The 18,125-nt window shown below is 42.4% G+C and overlaps 1 protein-coding gene across 2 annotated transcripts in view; it reads left to right on the forward strand.

Moving 5' to 3' along the window:
* The first annotated feature begins 204 nt into the window (after window positions 1-204).
* Window positions 205-18,125, forward strand: part of LOC112230545 (endothelin-converting enzyme 2-like) — a 70,596-nt gene continuing 52,675 nt past the window's right edge. For both annotated transcript variants that reach the window (XM_024396815.2, XM_024396818.2), the window contains exons 1-4: window positions 205-361; window positions 12,924-13,056; window positions 14,841-15,056; window positions 16,541-16,665. In XM_024396815.2, the coding sequence (XP_024252583.1) occupies window positions 12,975-13,056; window positions 14,841-15,056; window positions 16,541-16,665 (423 nt within the window). In that variant the 5' untranslated portion in view covers window positions 205-361; window positions 12,924-12,974. The remainder of the gene's footprint in view (window positions 362-12,923; window positions 13,057-14,840; window positions 15,057-16,540; window positions 16,666-18,125) is intronic.

An 18,125-nucleotide genomic window follows, 5' to 3' on the forward strand; every position in this document is an offset into this window, starting at 1 on the left:
AATATCCTGCAATTCTACACATTTCCCCACGAGGCAGAGAAAAAACGTTGCATTTATGTAAATCAAAGAGTATTGAGTTGATATATTTAAAAAAAATGGTGCAGTACTGTGGATACCAATATCCCTGTGAGACTCCCAGTCCCATGTTGCCCAGGGCTAAGAACATACATTGTAGATACGTAATATGACACTCTAAATTTATTCCATGGATCTCTTGGTCAAAATTATTTTAAAGATATGTACCTTTGCAGTACCTCTGACCCCACTTTGAGAACACCCGAATAGGCTTTCGAGAGGTGTGGCAGGTGCACTCAGTAGCAACGCTGCACGCCCGACATCGACGGAGCTCTCAAACAAACAGGTATTACATTGAATGAAATTCGCAAAGTAAGGCACTCTTTGATAAACTGTACACCTGCATTTCATGCAACAGCAGTAATGGAGTTGTAGAAATGGACATGTTTGTACTTGGCATGTGGGGAATTGAGACCGGTAGTTTGAAGTGTTTGTTAGAACAGTAGACGTGAGCTCGCAATCGCATCGTGACATACACCGCAGTGTCTCATCAGTAGACTACTGAGTTCAGAGAGGACATTATTCTATGTTTTCGGAAAAATATTCTGTAGTAGTTTGATTAATCAGGCTGTACACAATTCATTGATTTAGCCGCCAACCGTAAACCTATGCCTGTAAAAATGGTGTAAGTGTTCCTTACAAGTAAGAATTTTTAAATAAAATTACATCTAAGTTTACCGGTTGTCCTCTAGCTGCTTAGTTTAATATGGTTTCGCTCTGAAAATGATTTTTATGACCTGAATGACAAAATATTCAAGAAATGAAGGTGCTCAAAGTTGACCCATCTTTGCAGAGACATTCATGTCAAATCAAATGTTATTTGTCACATGCGCCAAATGCAACATGTGGAAACTAAGTGAAAGGCTTACCTTTCACTTAAAATGAGAAAATAAAAGTAACAAATACTTAAACAGCAGCAGTAAAAGAACAATAGAGCAGAATATGTACAGGGGGTACTAGTACAGAGTCAATTTGTGGGTTAGTTGAGGTAATTTTTTTTGGTATTTTTTGTTTAACCTTTAGGCAAATTCTTATTTACAATGATGGCCTAGGAACCTTGTTAACCTTGTTCAGGGGCAGAACGACAGATTTTTACCTTGTCAGCTCGGGGATTTGATCCAGCAACCTTTCGGTTACTGGCCCAACGCTCTAACCACTAGGCTACCTGCCACTCCCTCTACATGTAGGTAGAGTTAAATTGACTATGCAGAGATAATAAACAGAGTAGCAGCATTGTAAAAGAGGCGTCTGGGTAGCCCTTTGATTAGCTGTTCGGGAGTCTTATGGGGTAGAAGCTGTTAAGAAGCCTTTTGAACCTAGACTTGCCGCCCGGCAGCAGAGAGAACTAGGGTGTCAAGGGTGGCTAGAGTCTTTGATTATTTTTAGGGCCTTCCTCTGACACCGCCTGGTGTAGAGGTCCTGGATGGCAGGAAGCTTGGCCCCGGTGATGTCCTGGGCCGTACACACTACCCTCTGTAGTGCCTTGTGGTCGGAGGCCGAGCAGTTGCCATACCAGCAGGCAGCATGCTCTCGACGGTGCAGCTGAAGAATCTTTTGAGGATCTGAGGACCCATGCTGAATCTTTTCAGTCTCCTGAGGGGGAATAGGTTTTGTTGTGCCCTCTTCACGACTGTCTTGGTGTGTTTAGACCATGATTGTGTGTCCTGGGCAGGAACTTGAAGCTCTCAACCTGCTCCACTACAGCCTCAAACATAAAGATGAGAATGTATTTTTTTTGGAAGCAAGTGACACAATCAGTGGAACGACATTTATTGGATATTTCAAACTTTTTAACAAATCAAAAACTGTGCAAAATTATTCAGCCCCTTTACTTTCAGTGCAGCAAAAGTTCAGTGAGGATCTTGATCCAATGGACCTAAATGACTAATGATGAACTACAATCCACCTGTGTGTAATCAAGTCTCCGTATAAATGCACCTGCACTGTGATAGTCTCAGAGGTCCAGCACCAGGCAGGTCCGGGATACTGTTGTGAAGAAGTTTAAAGCCGGATTTGGATCCAAAAAGATTTCCCAAGCTTTAAACATCCCAAGGAGCACTGTGCAAGCGATAATATTGGAAGGAGTATCAGACCACTGCAAATCTACCAAGACCTGGCCGTCCCTCTAAACTTTCAGCTCATACAAGGAGAAGACTAGATGCAGCCAAGAGGCCCATGATCACTCTGGATGAACTGCAGAGATCTTTGGGAGACTCTGTCCATCGTATATTGCACAAATCTGGCCTTTATGGAAGGAGAAAGCCATTTCTTAAAAATATCCATAAAAAGTGTTGTTTAAAGTTTCAAGCCACCTGGGAGACCAATCATGTTTTGGTCAGATCCATTGAACTTTTTGGCAATGCAAAACGTTTGTTTGCAACAGCTCATCACCCCACCATCCCCACTGCCATGGTGGTGGCAGCATCATGGTTTGGGCCTTTTTCTTCAGGGAAGATGGTTAAAATTGATGATGCTGGAAGAAAACCTGATGGAGTCTGCAAAAGACCTGAGACTGGGACGGAGATTTGTCTTCCAACAAGACAATGACCAAAACTGAGAAAATCTACAATGGAATGGTTCAAAAATTTCCAGGTGTTAGAATGGCCAAGTCAAAGTCCAGACCTGATTCCAACAGGTGGAAAGGATTGTTAGCTTATCATCATTAGTCATTTAGGTCAACAGTCTTGGATCATTCAGAGATCCTCACTGAACTTCTGGCAGAGAGGTGCACTACAAAGTATTAAAAGGGGCTGAATAATTTTGCACGCCCAATTTTTCAGTTTTTGATTTGTTAAAAAAGTTTGAAATATCCAATAAATGTTGTTCCACTTCATGATTGTGTCCCACTTGTTGTTGATTCTTCACAAAAAATACAGTTTTATATCTTTATGTTTGAAGCCTGAAATGTGGCAAAAGGTCGCAAAGTTGAATACTTTCGCAAGGCACTGTATCTCCTTTGTTTTGATCACGTTGAGGGAGAGGTTGTTGTCCTGGCACCCCATGGCCTTGTCTCTGACCACCTCCCTATAGGCTGTCTCATCGTTGTTGGTGATCAGGCCTACCACTGACCTGATAATTGTGTTGGAGTCGTGCCTCGCCTTGCAGTCATGATTGAACAGGGATTACAGGAGGGGACTGAGCACACATCCTTGAGGGGCCCTTGTGTTGAGGTTCAGCGTGGCGGATGTGTTGTTACCTACCCTTACCACCTGGTGGTGGCCTGTCAGGAAGTCCAGGATCCAGTTGCAGAGGGAGGTGTTTAGTCCCCATATCGATGTGGTTCTGAGTGATGTTTTACAACACTTTTTTACAACACCTGTGGTGTATGTGTGGCAATGGCGGAATAACATTTAAACTCATTCAACTATGATCGATGGTGCGGGTTGTCCTTGCTCGCTGTAACTAACAACAACTAACAACAACTAACAAAGTAGGACATGGTTCCAGGAGTGGAAATCGTGTTTTTTTCCCCTGTGGATGTTGGAGTTTATGGAAGTGCAATGGATGTAATCAAGCCACCAGAGGCTTTGTGCCTGGATGGGAATTCTGACACGAATTGGAAAACATTTCGGCAGAGGTTTTTGTTGTATATGTCTGCCATTGGCGTTACAAAGGAGCCGGAAGAATGTAAAGTTGCTCTCAATATATTCAATTCCTTCAAGTTTGCAAATATGGAGGATAAAGACGAGTTTGCGGAGGTACTGGTTCAGTTTGATGCATGTTGTTTGAAGAAGAAAGACGTGAAGAACCGGACGTGTAATTTTGTAGACCTAATCTCATCTATGCTTCGAGATCAGATTGTTTTTGTTATAAATGACTCCAGAGCAAGAGAAAAATTGCTTTGGGAAGGTGAGTTACATTTGGACAGTGCAGTAGAAATATGTCAGGTGAATAAGCGGGCTCAATTGCATATTAAAACCTTTAGCTCCACACCAGCAAGCACTGCTATGGAGGTGGGAAGCGCTTTTGTACATAAAGACACTATGAGCTATGAGCAAAGGATTTACAAGCAATATGATTGTAACAGGTGTGGCACCAGACAAGGAAATGTCCTGTCTTTGGGAAAAGTGCAAGGGGAAAAAATGTTATTGGACAAATGTGTTTTGCAAAGGACAGGTATGGGAGACAAAATGTTCACACCATTGAGATGGAGGAGAATGAACAAAGATGTGTTCACAGGATTTGGAGCATTGCTTCTCATTCACTCTATTACCCTCACATAGAATGCCAAGCCAGTGATTTATGCACCACGCAGATTTCCGGTGCCACTATGGAGTTGGGCAGAATGGCAAAACTCGATGTGTTTGTGAAAACAGACGAGCCAACAGACTGGGTCAATTCCATGGTTTGTGTTGGGAAAAGGAATGGAGATCTGAGAGTCTGTATGGACCTCCAAGGACCTTAAATATATCAAAAGGGAGACTGTTCAGATTTCTAAGAGGGAGGAGATGGCGTTTGAAATGGCTGGCGCACATTATTTCTCCAAGTCGGATGCCTCAAATGGATTCTGGCAGGTGAGGTTGGATGCAGCCAGCACCAAGCTTTGTATAGTCAATACCACCTTTGGAAGATATTCCTTTCAGAGGTTACCATTTGGCATACGTTCTGCCCCTGAGCTCTTTCACAAGGCCATGGAAAGTGTCCATTGAGGGGTTAGAGGGAGTTTGAGTGTATGTGGATGATTCTGTGGTCTGTGGGTCCACTTCAGGAACACAATGAGCTAAATCGGGCTAAATGTCAGTTCTGTGTGAAGGAAATCACATTTCTTGGATAGGCTATCCTCGTAGGGTGTGCAGCCTGATCATGCCAAGGTCAATGTTTAGTGAGGGAGATGGCAAATCACACACATAGGAAAGGCATTCAGCGTGTTTTGTGTATGGTCAATTATTTGGGGAAGTCTGTACCAAATCTTGTCAGCTAAAACAGTGAACTTAATAACACTCCTTCAGGACAAGAGAGTTCTCGTGGAACACAGAACACGGAAGAGAGTGGGACAATGTAAAGAACATCTTGGCTGAAGAGACAGTGTTTTTTTCTTTTTTCGAACCTGACAGGCCTAATAAGGTGTCCACGGACGCCTCTAAAGATGGCATTGGAGGCGTGCTGCTTCCGGAGCATCAAGGTGTGTGGAAGCCTGTGGCTTATGTGGCCCGTTCTTTGACTTTGAGTTTCACTGTTACATTTATGGCTTACCAAAGGTGATTCTCGAACAGCCCATAAACCCCTTATTCCAATCTCTCTCTAAAAAAATCTGAATGGCATGCCTCCTCATCTCCAAAGGATGATGATGAGGTTGCAACGCTACGATTTTGTTCTAACCTATGTACCTGGGTCAACTTTAGTGGTAGCAGATGCCCTCTCAAGGACTCCACCAGTAGTGGCCCAAATCATCCTCAATCAGGAGTCTATTGTGGAGGAGGTTGCCTTACATGTGGATATGGTCATGGAGTCACTTCCTGTTTCTGAGCAGCAACTAAGGAGAATAGCTGAAGAGACCACAATAGATCCCAATCTTCCAATCTTTGCAAGGTGATTCATAATATGGAAAATGGCAAAAAGGCTCTTGTTCCCACTAAGCGCAGAGCTGTGAATGGTGTGCTGTTGAAGAATAACAGAATGGTAATACCCACTTCAATGCGCCAGGAGATGCTAAAGAGTGTACATGAAGGACATCTGGGAGCTGAGAAATGTAAGGGCCAGAGTCCCTTTAAATATAAATTCTGACATTGAGCAAATGGTGGGAAATTGTGACACGTCTCAAATTTCAGTATAGACAGCCCAAGGAACCCATGGTTATGGGAGAGGTACCCACCTCAGCCTGGGAGAAGGTTGGAGTCGATAGTTTCTGATTATGCACCTTAGTTTGCTTGCAGTGAGTTTAAGATGTTTGCAGCACATTAGGAGTTCAGACATATAACCTCTAGTCCGCTATATCCTAAAAGTAACCGAAGGCTGAAAAAAGTGTGCAAATCGTGAAGAGACTCTTAATTAAGTAAAAGCAGCACACTGATCCATACTTGGCTTTATTGTCATACAGAGCAGCTCCCTTGGAATGTGGACGGTCACCTGCAGAGACCAGGGCGGCAGGGTAGCCTAGTGGTTAGAGCATTGGGCTAGTAACCAAAAGGTTGCAAGTTCAAATCCCCGAGCTGACAAGGCTGACAAGGTAAATCTGTCGTTCTGCCCTTGAACAGGCAGTTAACCCACTGTTCCTAGGCCGTCATTGAAAACAAGAATTTGTTCTTAACTGTTGTGTTCCTGGTTTCCTACTTGCCTAGTTAAATAAAGGTTAAAAAAAAGGGATGCAAGTTGTGTTCCTGGTTTCCTGGTTTCTACCTGAATGACCATTAGCTGTAAAGGATAGGACAGCTGAAGGCAAGCTGAAGGCAAGACAAAAATGATGCTATGACAAAACCGCTAGAGTTGCTGTTGGCAGCTCAGTATGTGGTTAGAATTCTAGGTCTGGATTCATGGGATGCGCCTCAGTCATATACAGTCAGGACAGAAGATGGGGCTGTGTATCGGCACAATAGACAAAACCTTTTGACAACACAGGAGACGTTTGGGGACACTCAGGACACCGGCATACTGACACTGGACGCACAGAAAAAAAGAAAGGAGAACAAGTGGGGATGTGACAGAAGGTGCTGGGAGTGGGACAGAAGCTGGGAGTGGGACAGAAGCGGACACAGTGCCTCAGACCCTGCGCAGGTCTGAGAGGGCCAGCGGGTCTCCAGAAAGATTGAATATTCAGTGGTGATGTTTGTGTGATGGACCAAAGACTGACCAAAGACTGAGTTGTTGGGGTTTGTTACGATATGTTCATGATTGACTATTTGAAAACAGATTAATTGCTATTTGTGAATTGACATGGCTTGTTAATGAAATGTGTATGTTTGCAAAAAAAAAAGTGTATATAAAATGGAAGATGTATTGATGGGGTTCTGAGTGATGATTTACGACACCTGTGGTATGTGTGGCAATGGGTTGTCCTTGCTCGCTGTAACTAACAAAGTAATACAGGGCCAGGGTCCTTAACTTAGTGATTAGCTTTGAGAGCACTATGGTGTTGAGCTGTAGTCAATGAACAGCATTCAAACACAGAAGTCATTTAGCTTGTCTGGTAGGCTTGTGTCTCAGGGCAGCTCGTGGCTGTGCTTCCCTTTGTTGTCTGTAATAGTTTGCAAGCCCTGCCACATCCGACGAGCGTCGATGTGGTCAGATTCGATTATGCTGAGCACCAGGGGCACAATGATGAGGAACGGGTGAGGTGATGAGGGAGGAGTGCCCTTTTCAAATCTTCTAGTAAACTGTGCTGCTTGGTGATGTTGTCAACAGAAGGCAGATTAAGTGATTTTGTCAAAAGCAATCACTTTTGCATGCAAACACAGACTCCTATTCATTACTCTTCATGCTTAATTACCTTTTTGTTTTGAGCTGACTTCACCGTGGGCTTTGAACAGGGCACCTGGGAGGCAGCCCGGTTCCAAAACGAATGCAATCAACTTTCACCCAGCGCAAAACACACCTACCCAGGCAGGCTCCCGGGCCGTATTAATCTAATCCTCATTGTGGAGAACAACCTAACATCCGTGTCCGTAGCGCTTGGCCAGAGCTAGGAGTCTAGATAGGCAGGCAAATATGTTCTAGCTTAGACCCTATTTCACATAAACTGAGGTTTTTGTGTTGTGCCTGCCATCGGTTGAGACAAGATGCCCCTACATAAATATAATTCATAGAATGGACCTATCCTTTCAGACAACTGCAATTGAGCTGTTACACCATTGAAGCTTAAATTGAATTGACTTCTAACTTCTAATTACTACCACAAAGATGTCCACCCGCGGTTGAATGTCAGCTTAAATGGTCATGTATATTCTATTATCTGTATTTCTATGATTTCAATAGTTCTCCTATGGAGGATTGACAGTATAATTTTAAACAGATATTCCCATTTCAAGTCAACATTCTCTGATGTGTGGACCTCCAACCATGTTTGTGGTACCATTTTGAAAGTAGAAATACCATTTTTATTCCCATTTTAGTACATTTTATCAGCAAAAAAATGACACCTACCCTGTATTCAAGAGCATGTTGTCTCAACCGATGGCGGGCACAACACAAACACCTCAGATTATGTGAAATAGGGTCTAAGCTACAATACATGCGAATTTGAATAAAATAAGTGAGTGTTTTTTTAGATGATGTTTATGGTTAAAAAATGACCAAAAAGAAAAACATTTCCCCATAAATTATAAAATAGTTTGCCAACCCTGTTTGTAAGCTTTTAAATTATATCAATCTCAACCGTTTATCTTTTCCACTAATGAAGACATGGTTGTCTCATTGTATGGTGCGGTATGTAAAATTATTCAACTTTGAGCACCTTTATCACTTTAATGATTTGGCAATCGGGTCCAAAAAGTCAGTTTCTGAGCACTTCTAAAATGGTCAAATGTGTAAAGAAGGTTTTGTAAAAATCGAAAGGGGAGCTGTCAAAAAAGTGATTAAATTCAAATGGATTAACCCTATGTAATAAAGTTAAATAAATATTAGGCTATGCAATCTTCTTACCATCGGCAAAGGCATCTGTTTTATCATTAGGCCTACGTTTTAATGTTATTAGCCTACCATTATTTCAATTCCTGTGCATCAAACACCAACAATTCCCACAAAGTAACAATATTTGCTTGGAATACAGTTGCTCAACCACTAGAAGTTGTGCGGAAGCATGGTCTGAGATTTGCGAAGAGATGCGCAACACTTTCCCGTCAAGTTCAAAATTGACAATTGCCAACCTTTGTGGGAAAACTGATGCACGCAAGGTTTAGTCTTTCTAATAAAGGTTTAGTCTTTCTAATCAAGGTTTAGTCTTTCTAATCAAGGTTTAGTCTTTCTAATCAAGGTTTAGTCTTTCTAATCAAGGTTTAGTCTTTCTAATCAAGGTTTAGTCTTTCTAATAAAGGTTTAGTCTTTTTGATAAATGAGGCCCCTGGCGAGGCACAGCATATTATTCCCCACCAGACACTGGGGTTCAATCCCTGCTTCCACCCTTCCTAAGTGTAGGGCTACCTATTTTTTTAAATATATTTTTTTACTGTTTACGTTTTTAAAGTAGACTAAATGTATACTTCATGATAATCTCTTGTGACAGATTGAATGCCAAATTGAGAGCTGGCTAGTGCTATTGGGTTCTTGGTTCTGAAATTAACTTTACAGTGAAATTTGATCCATTAGAAAGTTGCTTGGAAAGAGGAATGGAGACAAAAAGAAAAAGACAAAAAAAAACAAATATAATATATATATATATATATACACACACACACACACACACACACACACACACACACACACACAGTACCAGTCAAAAGTTTGGACACACCTACTTATTCAAGGGTTTTTCTTTATTTTTTAATATTTTTCCACATTGTAGAATAGTAGTGAAAATATCAGAACTATGAAATAACACATTTGGAATCATGTGGTTACCAAAAAAGTGTTAAAAAAATCAAAATATATATTTGCGATTCTTCAAAGTAGCTACCCGTTGCTTTGATGACAGCTTTGCACACTCTTGGCATTCTCTCAACCAGCTTCATGAGGAATGCTTTTCCAACCATCTTGAAGGAGTTCCCACATATGCTGAGCACTTGTTGGCTGCTTTTCCTTCACTTTGCGGTCCAACTCATCCCCAAACTATCTCAATTGGGTTGAGGTCGGGTGATTGTGGAGGCCAGGTCATATGCGGCACTCCATCACACACCTTCTTGGTAAAATAGCCCTTACACAGCCTGGAGGTGTGTTGGGTCATTGTCCTGTTGAAAAACAAATGATAGACCCACTAAGCGCAAACCAGATGGGATGGGGTATCGCTGCAGAATGCTGTGGTAGACATACTTGCCTTGTATTCTAAATAAATCACTGACAGTGTCACCAGCAAAGCACCCCCACACCATCACAACTCCACCTCCATGCTTCATGGTGTGAACCACACATGCAGAGATCACCTACTCTGCGTCACAGAGACACGGTGGTTGGAACCAAAAATCTTTAATTTGGAGATTTCCACCGGTCTAATGTCCATTGCTCGTGTTTCTTGGCCTAATCAAGTCTCTTTTTCTTATCGGTGTCCTTTAGTAGTGGTTTCTTTGCAGCAATTTGACCATGCAGGCCTGATTCTCACGCAGTCTCCTCTGAACAGTTGATGTGTCTGTTACTTGATCTCTGAAGCACTTTTTTGGGCTGCAATTTGAGGCTGGTAACTCTAATGAACTTATCCTCTGCAGAGGTAACTCTGGGTCTTCCTTTCCTGTGGTGGTCCTCATGAGAGCCAGTTTCATCATAGCGCTTCATGGGTTTTGCGACTGCAGTTGAAGAAACATTCATAGTCCTTGAAATGTTCCGGCTTGACTGACCATGTCTTAAAGTAATGATGGACTGCCATTTCTCTTTGCTTATTTGACCTGTTCTTGCCATAATATGGACTTAGCCCTATTTGGTAAAATACCATCTTCTGTATACCACCCCTACCATAACACAACTGATTGGGTCAAATGCATTAAGAAGGAAAGAAATTCCACAAATGTACTTTTAACAAGGCACACATGTTAATTGAACTGCATTCCAGGTGAAGCTGGGTGAGAGAATGACGTGTATGTTAAGCTGTCATCAAGGCAAACGGTGGCTACTTTGAAGAATGTCAAATATATTTTGATTTAACTTTTTTGTTTACTACATGATTCCATATGTGTTATTTCATAGTTTTGATGTCTACTATTATTCTACAGAAAATAGTAAAATAGTAAAAGAAAATAGTAAAAATAAAGAAAAATGAGTGTAATGAGTGTGTTCAAACTTTTGACTGGTGGTGTATGTGTGTGCATATAAACTCAGCATAAAAAGAAACATCCCTTTTTCAGGACCCTGCCTTTCAAAGATAATTCGTAAAAATCCAAATAACTTCACAGAGCTGCGTAGGAAAGGGTTTAAGAACGGTTTCCCATGCTTGTTCAATGAACCATAAACAATTCATGAACATGCACCTGTGGAATGGTCTTAGGACACTAAAGAGGCCTTTCTACTGACTCTGAAAAACACCAAAGGAAAGATGCCCAGGGTCCCTGTTCATCTGCGTGAAAGTGCCTTAGGCATTCTGCAAAGAGGCACGAGGACTGCAGATGTGGCCAGGGCAGTAAATTGTCCGTAATATGAGACGCCTAAGGGAGACAGGACGGACAGCTGATCATCCTCGCAGTGGCAGATCACGTGTAACAACACCTGCACAGGATCGGTACATCCGAACATCACACCAGTGGGACAGGTCCAGGATGGCAACAACAACTGCCCGAGTTACACCAGGAACGCACAATTCCACCATCAGTGCTCAGGCTGTCCATAATAGTCTGAGAGAGGTTTGACTGAGGGCTTATAGGCCTGTTGTAAGGTCCTCACCAGACATCACCGGCAACAACGTCACCTATGGGCACAAACCCACCGTCGCTGGACCAGACAGGACTGGCAAAAAGTGCTCTTCTCTGACGAGTCACTGTTTTGTCTCACCAGGGGTGATGGTCGGATTGGCATTTATCGTCAAAGGAATGAGCGTTACACCGAGGCCTGTACTCTGGAGCGGCATCGCTTTTTGGAGGTGGAGGGTCCGTCATGTTCTGGGGCGGTGTGTCACAGCATCATCAGACTCAGCTTGTTGTCATTGACTGCAATCTCAATGCGTTACAGGGAAGACATCCTCCTCCCTCATCTGGTACCCTTCCTGCAGGCTCATCCTGACCCTGCAGCATGACAATGCTACCAGCCATACTGCTTGTTCTGTGCATGATTTCCTGCAAGACAGGAATGTCAGTGTTCTGCCATGGCCAGCGAAGAGCCCGGATCTCAATCCCATTGAGCACGTCTGGGACCTGTTGGATCGGAGGGTGAGGGTGAGGGCCACCCCCCCACCCAGAAATATCTGGGAACTTGCAGGTGCCTTGGTGGAAGAGTGGGGTAACATCTCACAGCAAGAACCGGCAAATCTGGTGCAGTCCATAAGGAGGAGATGCACTGCAGTACTTAATGCAGCTGGTGGCCACACCAGATACTGACTGTTACTTTTGATTTTGATCCCCTCCCCCCCTTTGTTCAGGGACAAATTATTCTATTAATAATAAATGCAGTTGACAGTGAGAGGACGTTTCTTTTTTTTGCTGAGTTTATATTTCAAACCAAATACTTAGTCTTTTACTACTTTTCCCACCACTGAACCTTACAAATAATTGTATGTGTGGGGTACAGAGATGAGGTAGTCATTAAAAAATAATGTTACACTATTGTTGCACACAAAGTCCAAGCAATTTATAACTGTATGACTTGTTAAGCACATTTTTACTCCTGATCTTATGTAGTAGGCTTGCCATAACAAAGGGGTTGACTCAAAACACAGCTTTAAATGTTTTATTAATTAGTTAAATGTAAAAAAACAAACATAATCCCACTTTAACATTATGGGATATTGTGTCTAGGCCAGTGACAAACAATCTCAATTTAATCAATTATAAATTCAGGCTGTAACACAACAAAATGTGTAGAAAGTCAAGGGGTGTGAATACTTTCTGAATGCACTGCATACCTGTATATATTTCAGAAGGGGATACAGGCCGGTAGGATAAACGGTGGGAAGAGGGGATGCAGGGATTGAACCCTGGTCTCCGATGGGGAGATCTGTAAAGGTGACGTGCCAAAAAGGTTCAAATCCACCACAGCTCTGCACGAATGGAGGCCCTCTTAACTGTTTCTGTGGCATTTGTGATGTCATCCCATCCACTATTCTTTGACTCGGTTGGTTTCCACAGGTTGGCTTCCAGAAGGGTGGCATCCAGCTTCTCAGTTCCCTGGGCAGGAGGATGGTGCTGGCTGGCGTGCTGCTTTTCTCTGCCCTCGCCCTGTTCGGATGTACCTTCACTCTAGGCATGCGCTACAACAAAGGTGAGCGGCCTGTGGTTACACGCATGCATGCATTCAGTTGACCATGAATTGTTCCTAGCTAGACTCAGTAACATTTGGTCTCAGTGAAGGGGCAGTAAATTGGTTTAGGAACTATCTTTCTGACAGAACACAATGTGTATATCCTGACAATCACAAGTATAGCTTTCTTGAGATTAATATAGGTGTGCATCAGGGTTCAATTTTAGCTCCTGTGTTGTTCTCAATTTTTATTAATGATTTGGGAAACGGGATGCAACCAGCTAAGTTCCATCTATATGCAGATGATACAGTCATATATTAATGTGCTCCTTCTCTGGTTCAGGCTGTTGAAGAGCTCCACTGCTTTTCAGTCACTGCAGGCCTCCCTTTATGGTCTCTAACTGGTCTTGAATGTACATAAAACTAAATTCATGACCTTTATCAGAGCTAGAACTCTGCCAGAGAACGTTAGCATTGCCACATCTGGTGGCTTATCCATTGAAAAAGTGTCATCCTACAAATACCTAGGTATATGGTTGGATGACAAGTTGTCCTTTAAAGTTCATGTGGTTAATCTTGTGACAACTTAAATTAAGATTGGGTTTTTATTTTTGTAATAAGGCTTGCTTTCTGCTTATGGCTTGAAAAAGCTTGTTCAGACACTTTTCTCTCTGTAATTGATTATGGTGACTTGTTGTATATCAATGAAACCTCCTCCGTCTTACAGAGACTGGACTCTGTTTATCATGCAGCCTCCTCCGTCTTACAGAGACTGGACTCTGTTTATCATACAGCCTCCTCTGTCTTAAAGAGACTGGACTCTGTTTATCATGCATCCTCCTCCGTCTTACAGAGACTGGACTGTTTATCATGCATCCTCCTCCGTCTTACAGAGACTGGACTGTTTATCATGCATCCTCCTCCGTCTAACAGAGACTGGACTGTTTATCATGCATCCTCCTCCGTCTAACAGAGACTGGACTCTGTTTATCATACAGCCTCCTCTGTCTGACAGAGACTGGACTCTGTTTATCATGCATCCTCCTCCGTCTTACAGAGACTGGACTCTGTTTATCATGCATCCTCCTCCGTCTGACAGAGACTGTTTATCATGCATCCTCCTCCGTCTGACAGAGACTGTTTATCATGCATCCTCCTCCGTCTGACAGAGACTCTGTTTATCATGCATCCTTGCGCTTTATTACAAATGTCGAGTCACTCACCCACAATTGCACATTGTACCAAATGGTAGGTTGGACCTCACTTTATATGTGCAGAAAGATACATTTTGTATGTGTTCATCTACAAAGCCCTTTTGGGTAAACTCCCTCTTTACCTCTGTAGTCTGGTCTCCTTCACCACCAGCAGTTACCATACCCGGTCTCCCAGGTGGTTGCTACTTAAAGTCCCCAGGACATTCACTGTATTTGGCAAGACTGCCTTCTATACTTGTGCACCAGACGCATGGAATAATCTACAATCCATGCTTCATCTCGATGTGTTAGTGCCACTGAATGAATTTAAAATATTGATGGGAGACTCTGTTACAGAGGAGTGTAAATGCTTTTTTTAGGCTGGATCATGTTGTATTGTTGTATGTTTTGATTATGTAATGCATTGATTGTTGTAGCCTTGGCCAGGTCTCCCTTGAAAAAGAGACTCTGGGTCTCAATGGGCTTTTTCCTGGTTAAACAAAATAAAAATATAATGGGATCATACAAAAGTCTTGTGACAATCCATTATAACCACACCATTAAGCTTTAAGTAGAGTGTTACAGAATGCTGTTTTTCTACCTTCACACAAGACCAAGCACAGAGCCCGTGTCTGACCAAGGCCTGTTTCACGGTGGCCAGTAAGATCGTAGAGGGCCTGGACCGCAGCGCTGACCCCTGCCAGGACTTCTACCAGTATGCCTGCGGGGGTTGGGTCCGCAAGAACCCTCTCCCCGACGGACGCTCTGGTTGGAGCACCTTCAACAGCGTCAGGGACCAGAACCAGGCTGTCCTCAAACACCTGCTGGGTGAGTTGGAACCAAGACATGTACACGCACACACGCAAGCATACACATGAAATGTTATTTACCGAATGTGTAGACCTTACCCTGAAATGCTCACTTACAAGCCCTTAACCAACAATGCACTTTTAAGAAAATATTTACTAAATATACCAAAGTAAACAACTTTTTTGTTTAACTATTGGGGTGGGGGTGTCAATTGAAATAGTCCGAGTGGCCATTTGATACATTTTTCAGTGTTAGCAGTTGATGTTAACACAGACCACAAAGCAAATCAGGGGGAGGAAATAGGTTTATTCATAGAGAACAAATCAGGGGGAGGAAATAGGTTTATTCATAGAGAACAAATCAGGGGGAGGAAATAGGTTTATCCATAGAGAACAAATCAGGGGGAGGAAATAGGTTTATTCATAGAGAACAAATCAGGGGGAGGAAATAGGTTTATTCATAGAGAACAAATCATGAGGGGAGGTAAATGTTCATGCTCCCCTGTCCAAGTTGGAAGCACAGAATCGTTTAGAATGTCATTGTACTGTATGCTGTTGCGTTAACCATGAAAAACGGCCCCAGACCCTTTATTCCTCCTCCGCCAAACTTTACAGTTGGCACTATGCATTGGGGAAGGTAGTGTTCTCCTGGCATCTGCCAAACCCAGATCTGTCTGTCGGACTGCCAGATGGTGAAGTGTGATTCATCACTTCCACTGCTCCAGAGTCCAATGACGGTGAGCTTTACACTTCTCCAGCCGACACTTGGCATTGTGCATGGTGATCTTAGGCTTGTGTGCGGCTGCCATGGAAACCCCTTTCATGAAGCTCCCGACGAGTGTTCTTGTGCTGACGTTGCTTGGCTGTGTGCTCGATTTGTAATACACCTGTCAGCAACGGATGTGGCTGAAATTGCCGAATCCACTAAAAGGAAGGGGTGTCCACATACTTTTGTATATAGTGTGTGTGTATATATGCGTCAGCCTACTAATTATACAGATAGGCCGTATTAAAATCAAATTCTCTAGCCTATAGCTTACTTGTAACTTTATAGGCCACGTGCTGCACCAGAATCACATGTTCTCTTAGCTTTAGCATGGTTTGAACGAGGTGTGTAATTCCAGTCATATAATACAGTGCACACTGTTTAATTAATTTACCCATTTACTGTAGCTAGCTACATCTATGGGCTCTTGTTTTTCTGTCGTGTGTAATGCGCAGTAGTCTACTGGCTCTATCTGATTCAGAGGGGTTAGGTTAAATGCGGAAGACACATTTGAGTTGAATACATTGTTGGACAACTGACTAGGTATCTCCCTTTCCTTTATATCATATATGTCTTGAATAAAGACACAATCATTTGGGCTTTGATTTCAAATTGTATTTTTAATGTAGGGCTCAATGTATTTAATGTATGGCTCACCAGACTCGGGTAGCATCAGTTTTGAATTTTCGGTCAACGCTCCTAATCAAATCCTACTCCTCTTTTCTCTCCTCCTTCAGAGAACGTCACTTTCAACTCCAGCAGCGCGGCGGAGAGGAAGACGCAGTTCTACTATCTGTCCTGTCTCAATGAGCAGCACATTGAGGAGCTGGGAGCCACGCCCCTTATTGACCTCATCACAAAGGTCAGTTTTGCTTCAGACCCCGCCCCCAAATACACTCAGGTTACCTCCTAATGATCTCCGCTTTCTGCCAAAGTGTGTACCCTTCACGGATTTGAAAGGAAATGGTAAATAGAAACTCCCTCTTTTATGCCTACACCAATCCAGTGCTTTTACATTAGTGGGGAGTAATGAACGAGTGCACACTTCATGAGAAAGGAGATAGTATTGGGAGACAACCACGCACTCCATGATTCAATGTCATTAACACATTATGCTCGTGACCACACGGGTTTGAATCTAGGAGCCCCTCCTGCTTTGTCACAAACCCTCTTATCGCATCCCTTCTATACCAGGGGTGGGCAATTCCAGTCCTCGAGGGCCTGATTGGTGTCACAGTTTTGACCCAGTGCCAGCTAACACACCTGACTCCAATAATCACCTAATCATGATCTTCACTTTCAAATGCCATTTGATTAATCAGCTATGTTTGTTAGGGATGGAGAAAAAGTGTGCCACCAATCAGGCCCTCGGACTGGAGTTGCCCACCCATGATCTATACTGTTAGCTTAGCTGACACCCATCTCTTTTCGAAACAATATTTCATTTCTCCCTTGTGCTCACCAGAGATGTCGTACATTGTAAACAAGTCTAGCTGTTAGGTCAGTAACTTATGTTTGCTTTGTCAGTGCAACCTGGTATTTAGACTGGTTTATGGAATGAGTAGCTGTGGATGTGTTCTGTGTTCTGTTTGGACTAGAGGTATTTAGACTGGTTTATGGAATGAGTAGCTGTGGATGTGTTCCGTGTTCTGTTTGGACTAGAGGTATTTAGACTGGTTTATGGAATGAGTAGCTGTGGATGTGTTCCGTGTTCTGTTTGGACTAGAGGTATTTAGACTGGTTTATGGAATGAGTAGCTGTGGATGTGTTCCGTGTTCTGTTTGATCTAGAGGTCGACCGATTATGATTTTCAACGCCGACACCGATTATTGGAGGACCAAAGAAAGCTGGTGCCGATTAATTTGGCCGATTTTTATTTATTTAATTTTTATTTTTTTAAACATTTTATTTATTTGTAATAATGACAATTACAACAATACTGAATGAACACTTATTTTAACGTAATAAAATACAACAAAATCAATTTAGCCTCAAATAAATGATGAAACATGTTTAATTTGGTTTAAATAATGCAAAAACAAACTAAAAGAAGAAAGTAAAAGTGCAATATGTGCCATATAAGAAAGCTAACGTTTAAGTCACATAATAATTTAACTCGTTCATACATTTTCTTTTACGTAGTTATTACACATTGATTCCTTGCTCAGAACATGAGAACATGTGAAAGCTGGTGGTTCCTTTTAACATGAGTCTTCAATATTCCCAGGTAAGAAGTTTTAGGTTGTAATTATTATAGGATTATTTCTCTCTATACCATTTGTATTTCATATACCTTTGACTATTGGATGTTCTCATAGGCAC

Source organism: Oncorhynchus tshawytscha, linkage group LG33 (genome assembly GCF_018296145.1).
Source record: "Oncorhynchus tshawytscha isolate Ot180627B linkage group LG33, Otsh_v2.0, whole genome shotgun sequence".
Taxonomy (NCBI): Eukaryota; Metazoa; Chordata; class Actinopteri; order Salmoniformes; family Salmonidae; genus Oncorhynchus; species Oncorhynchus tshawytscha.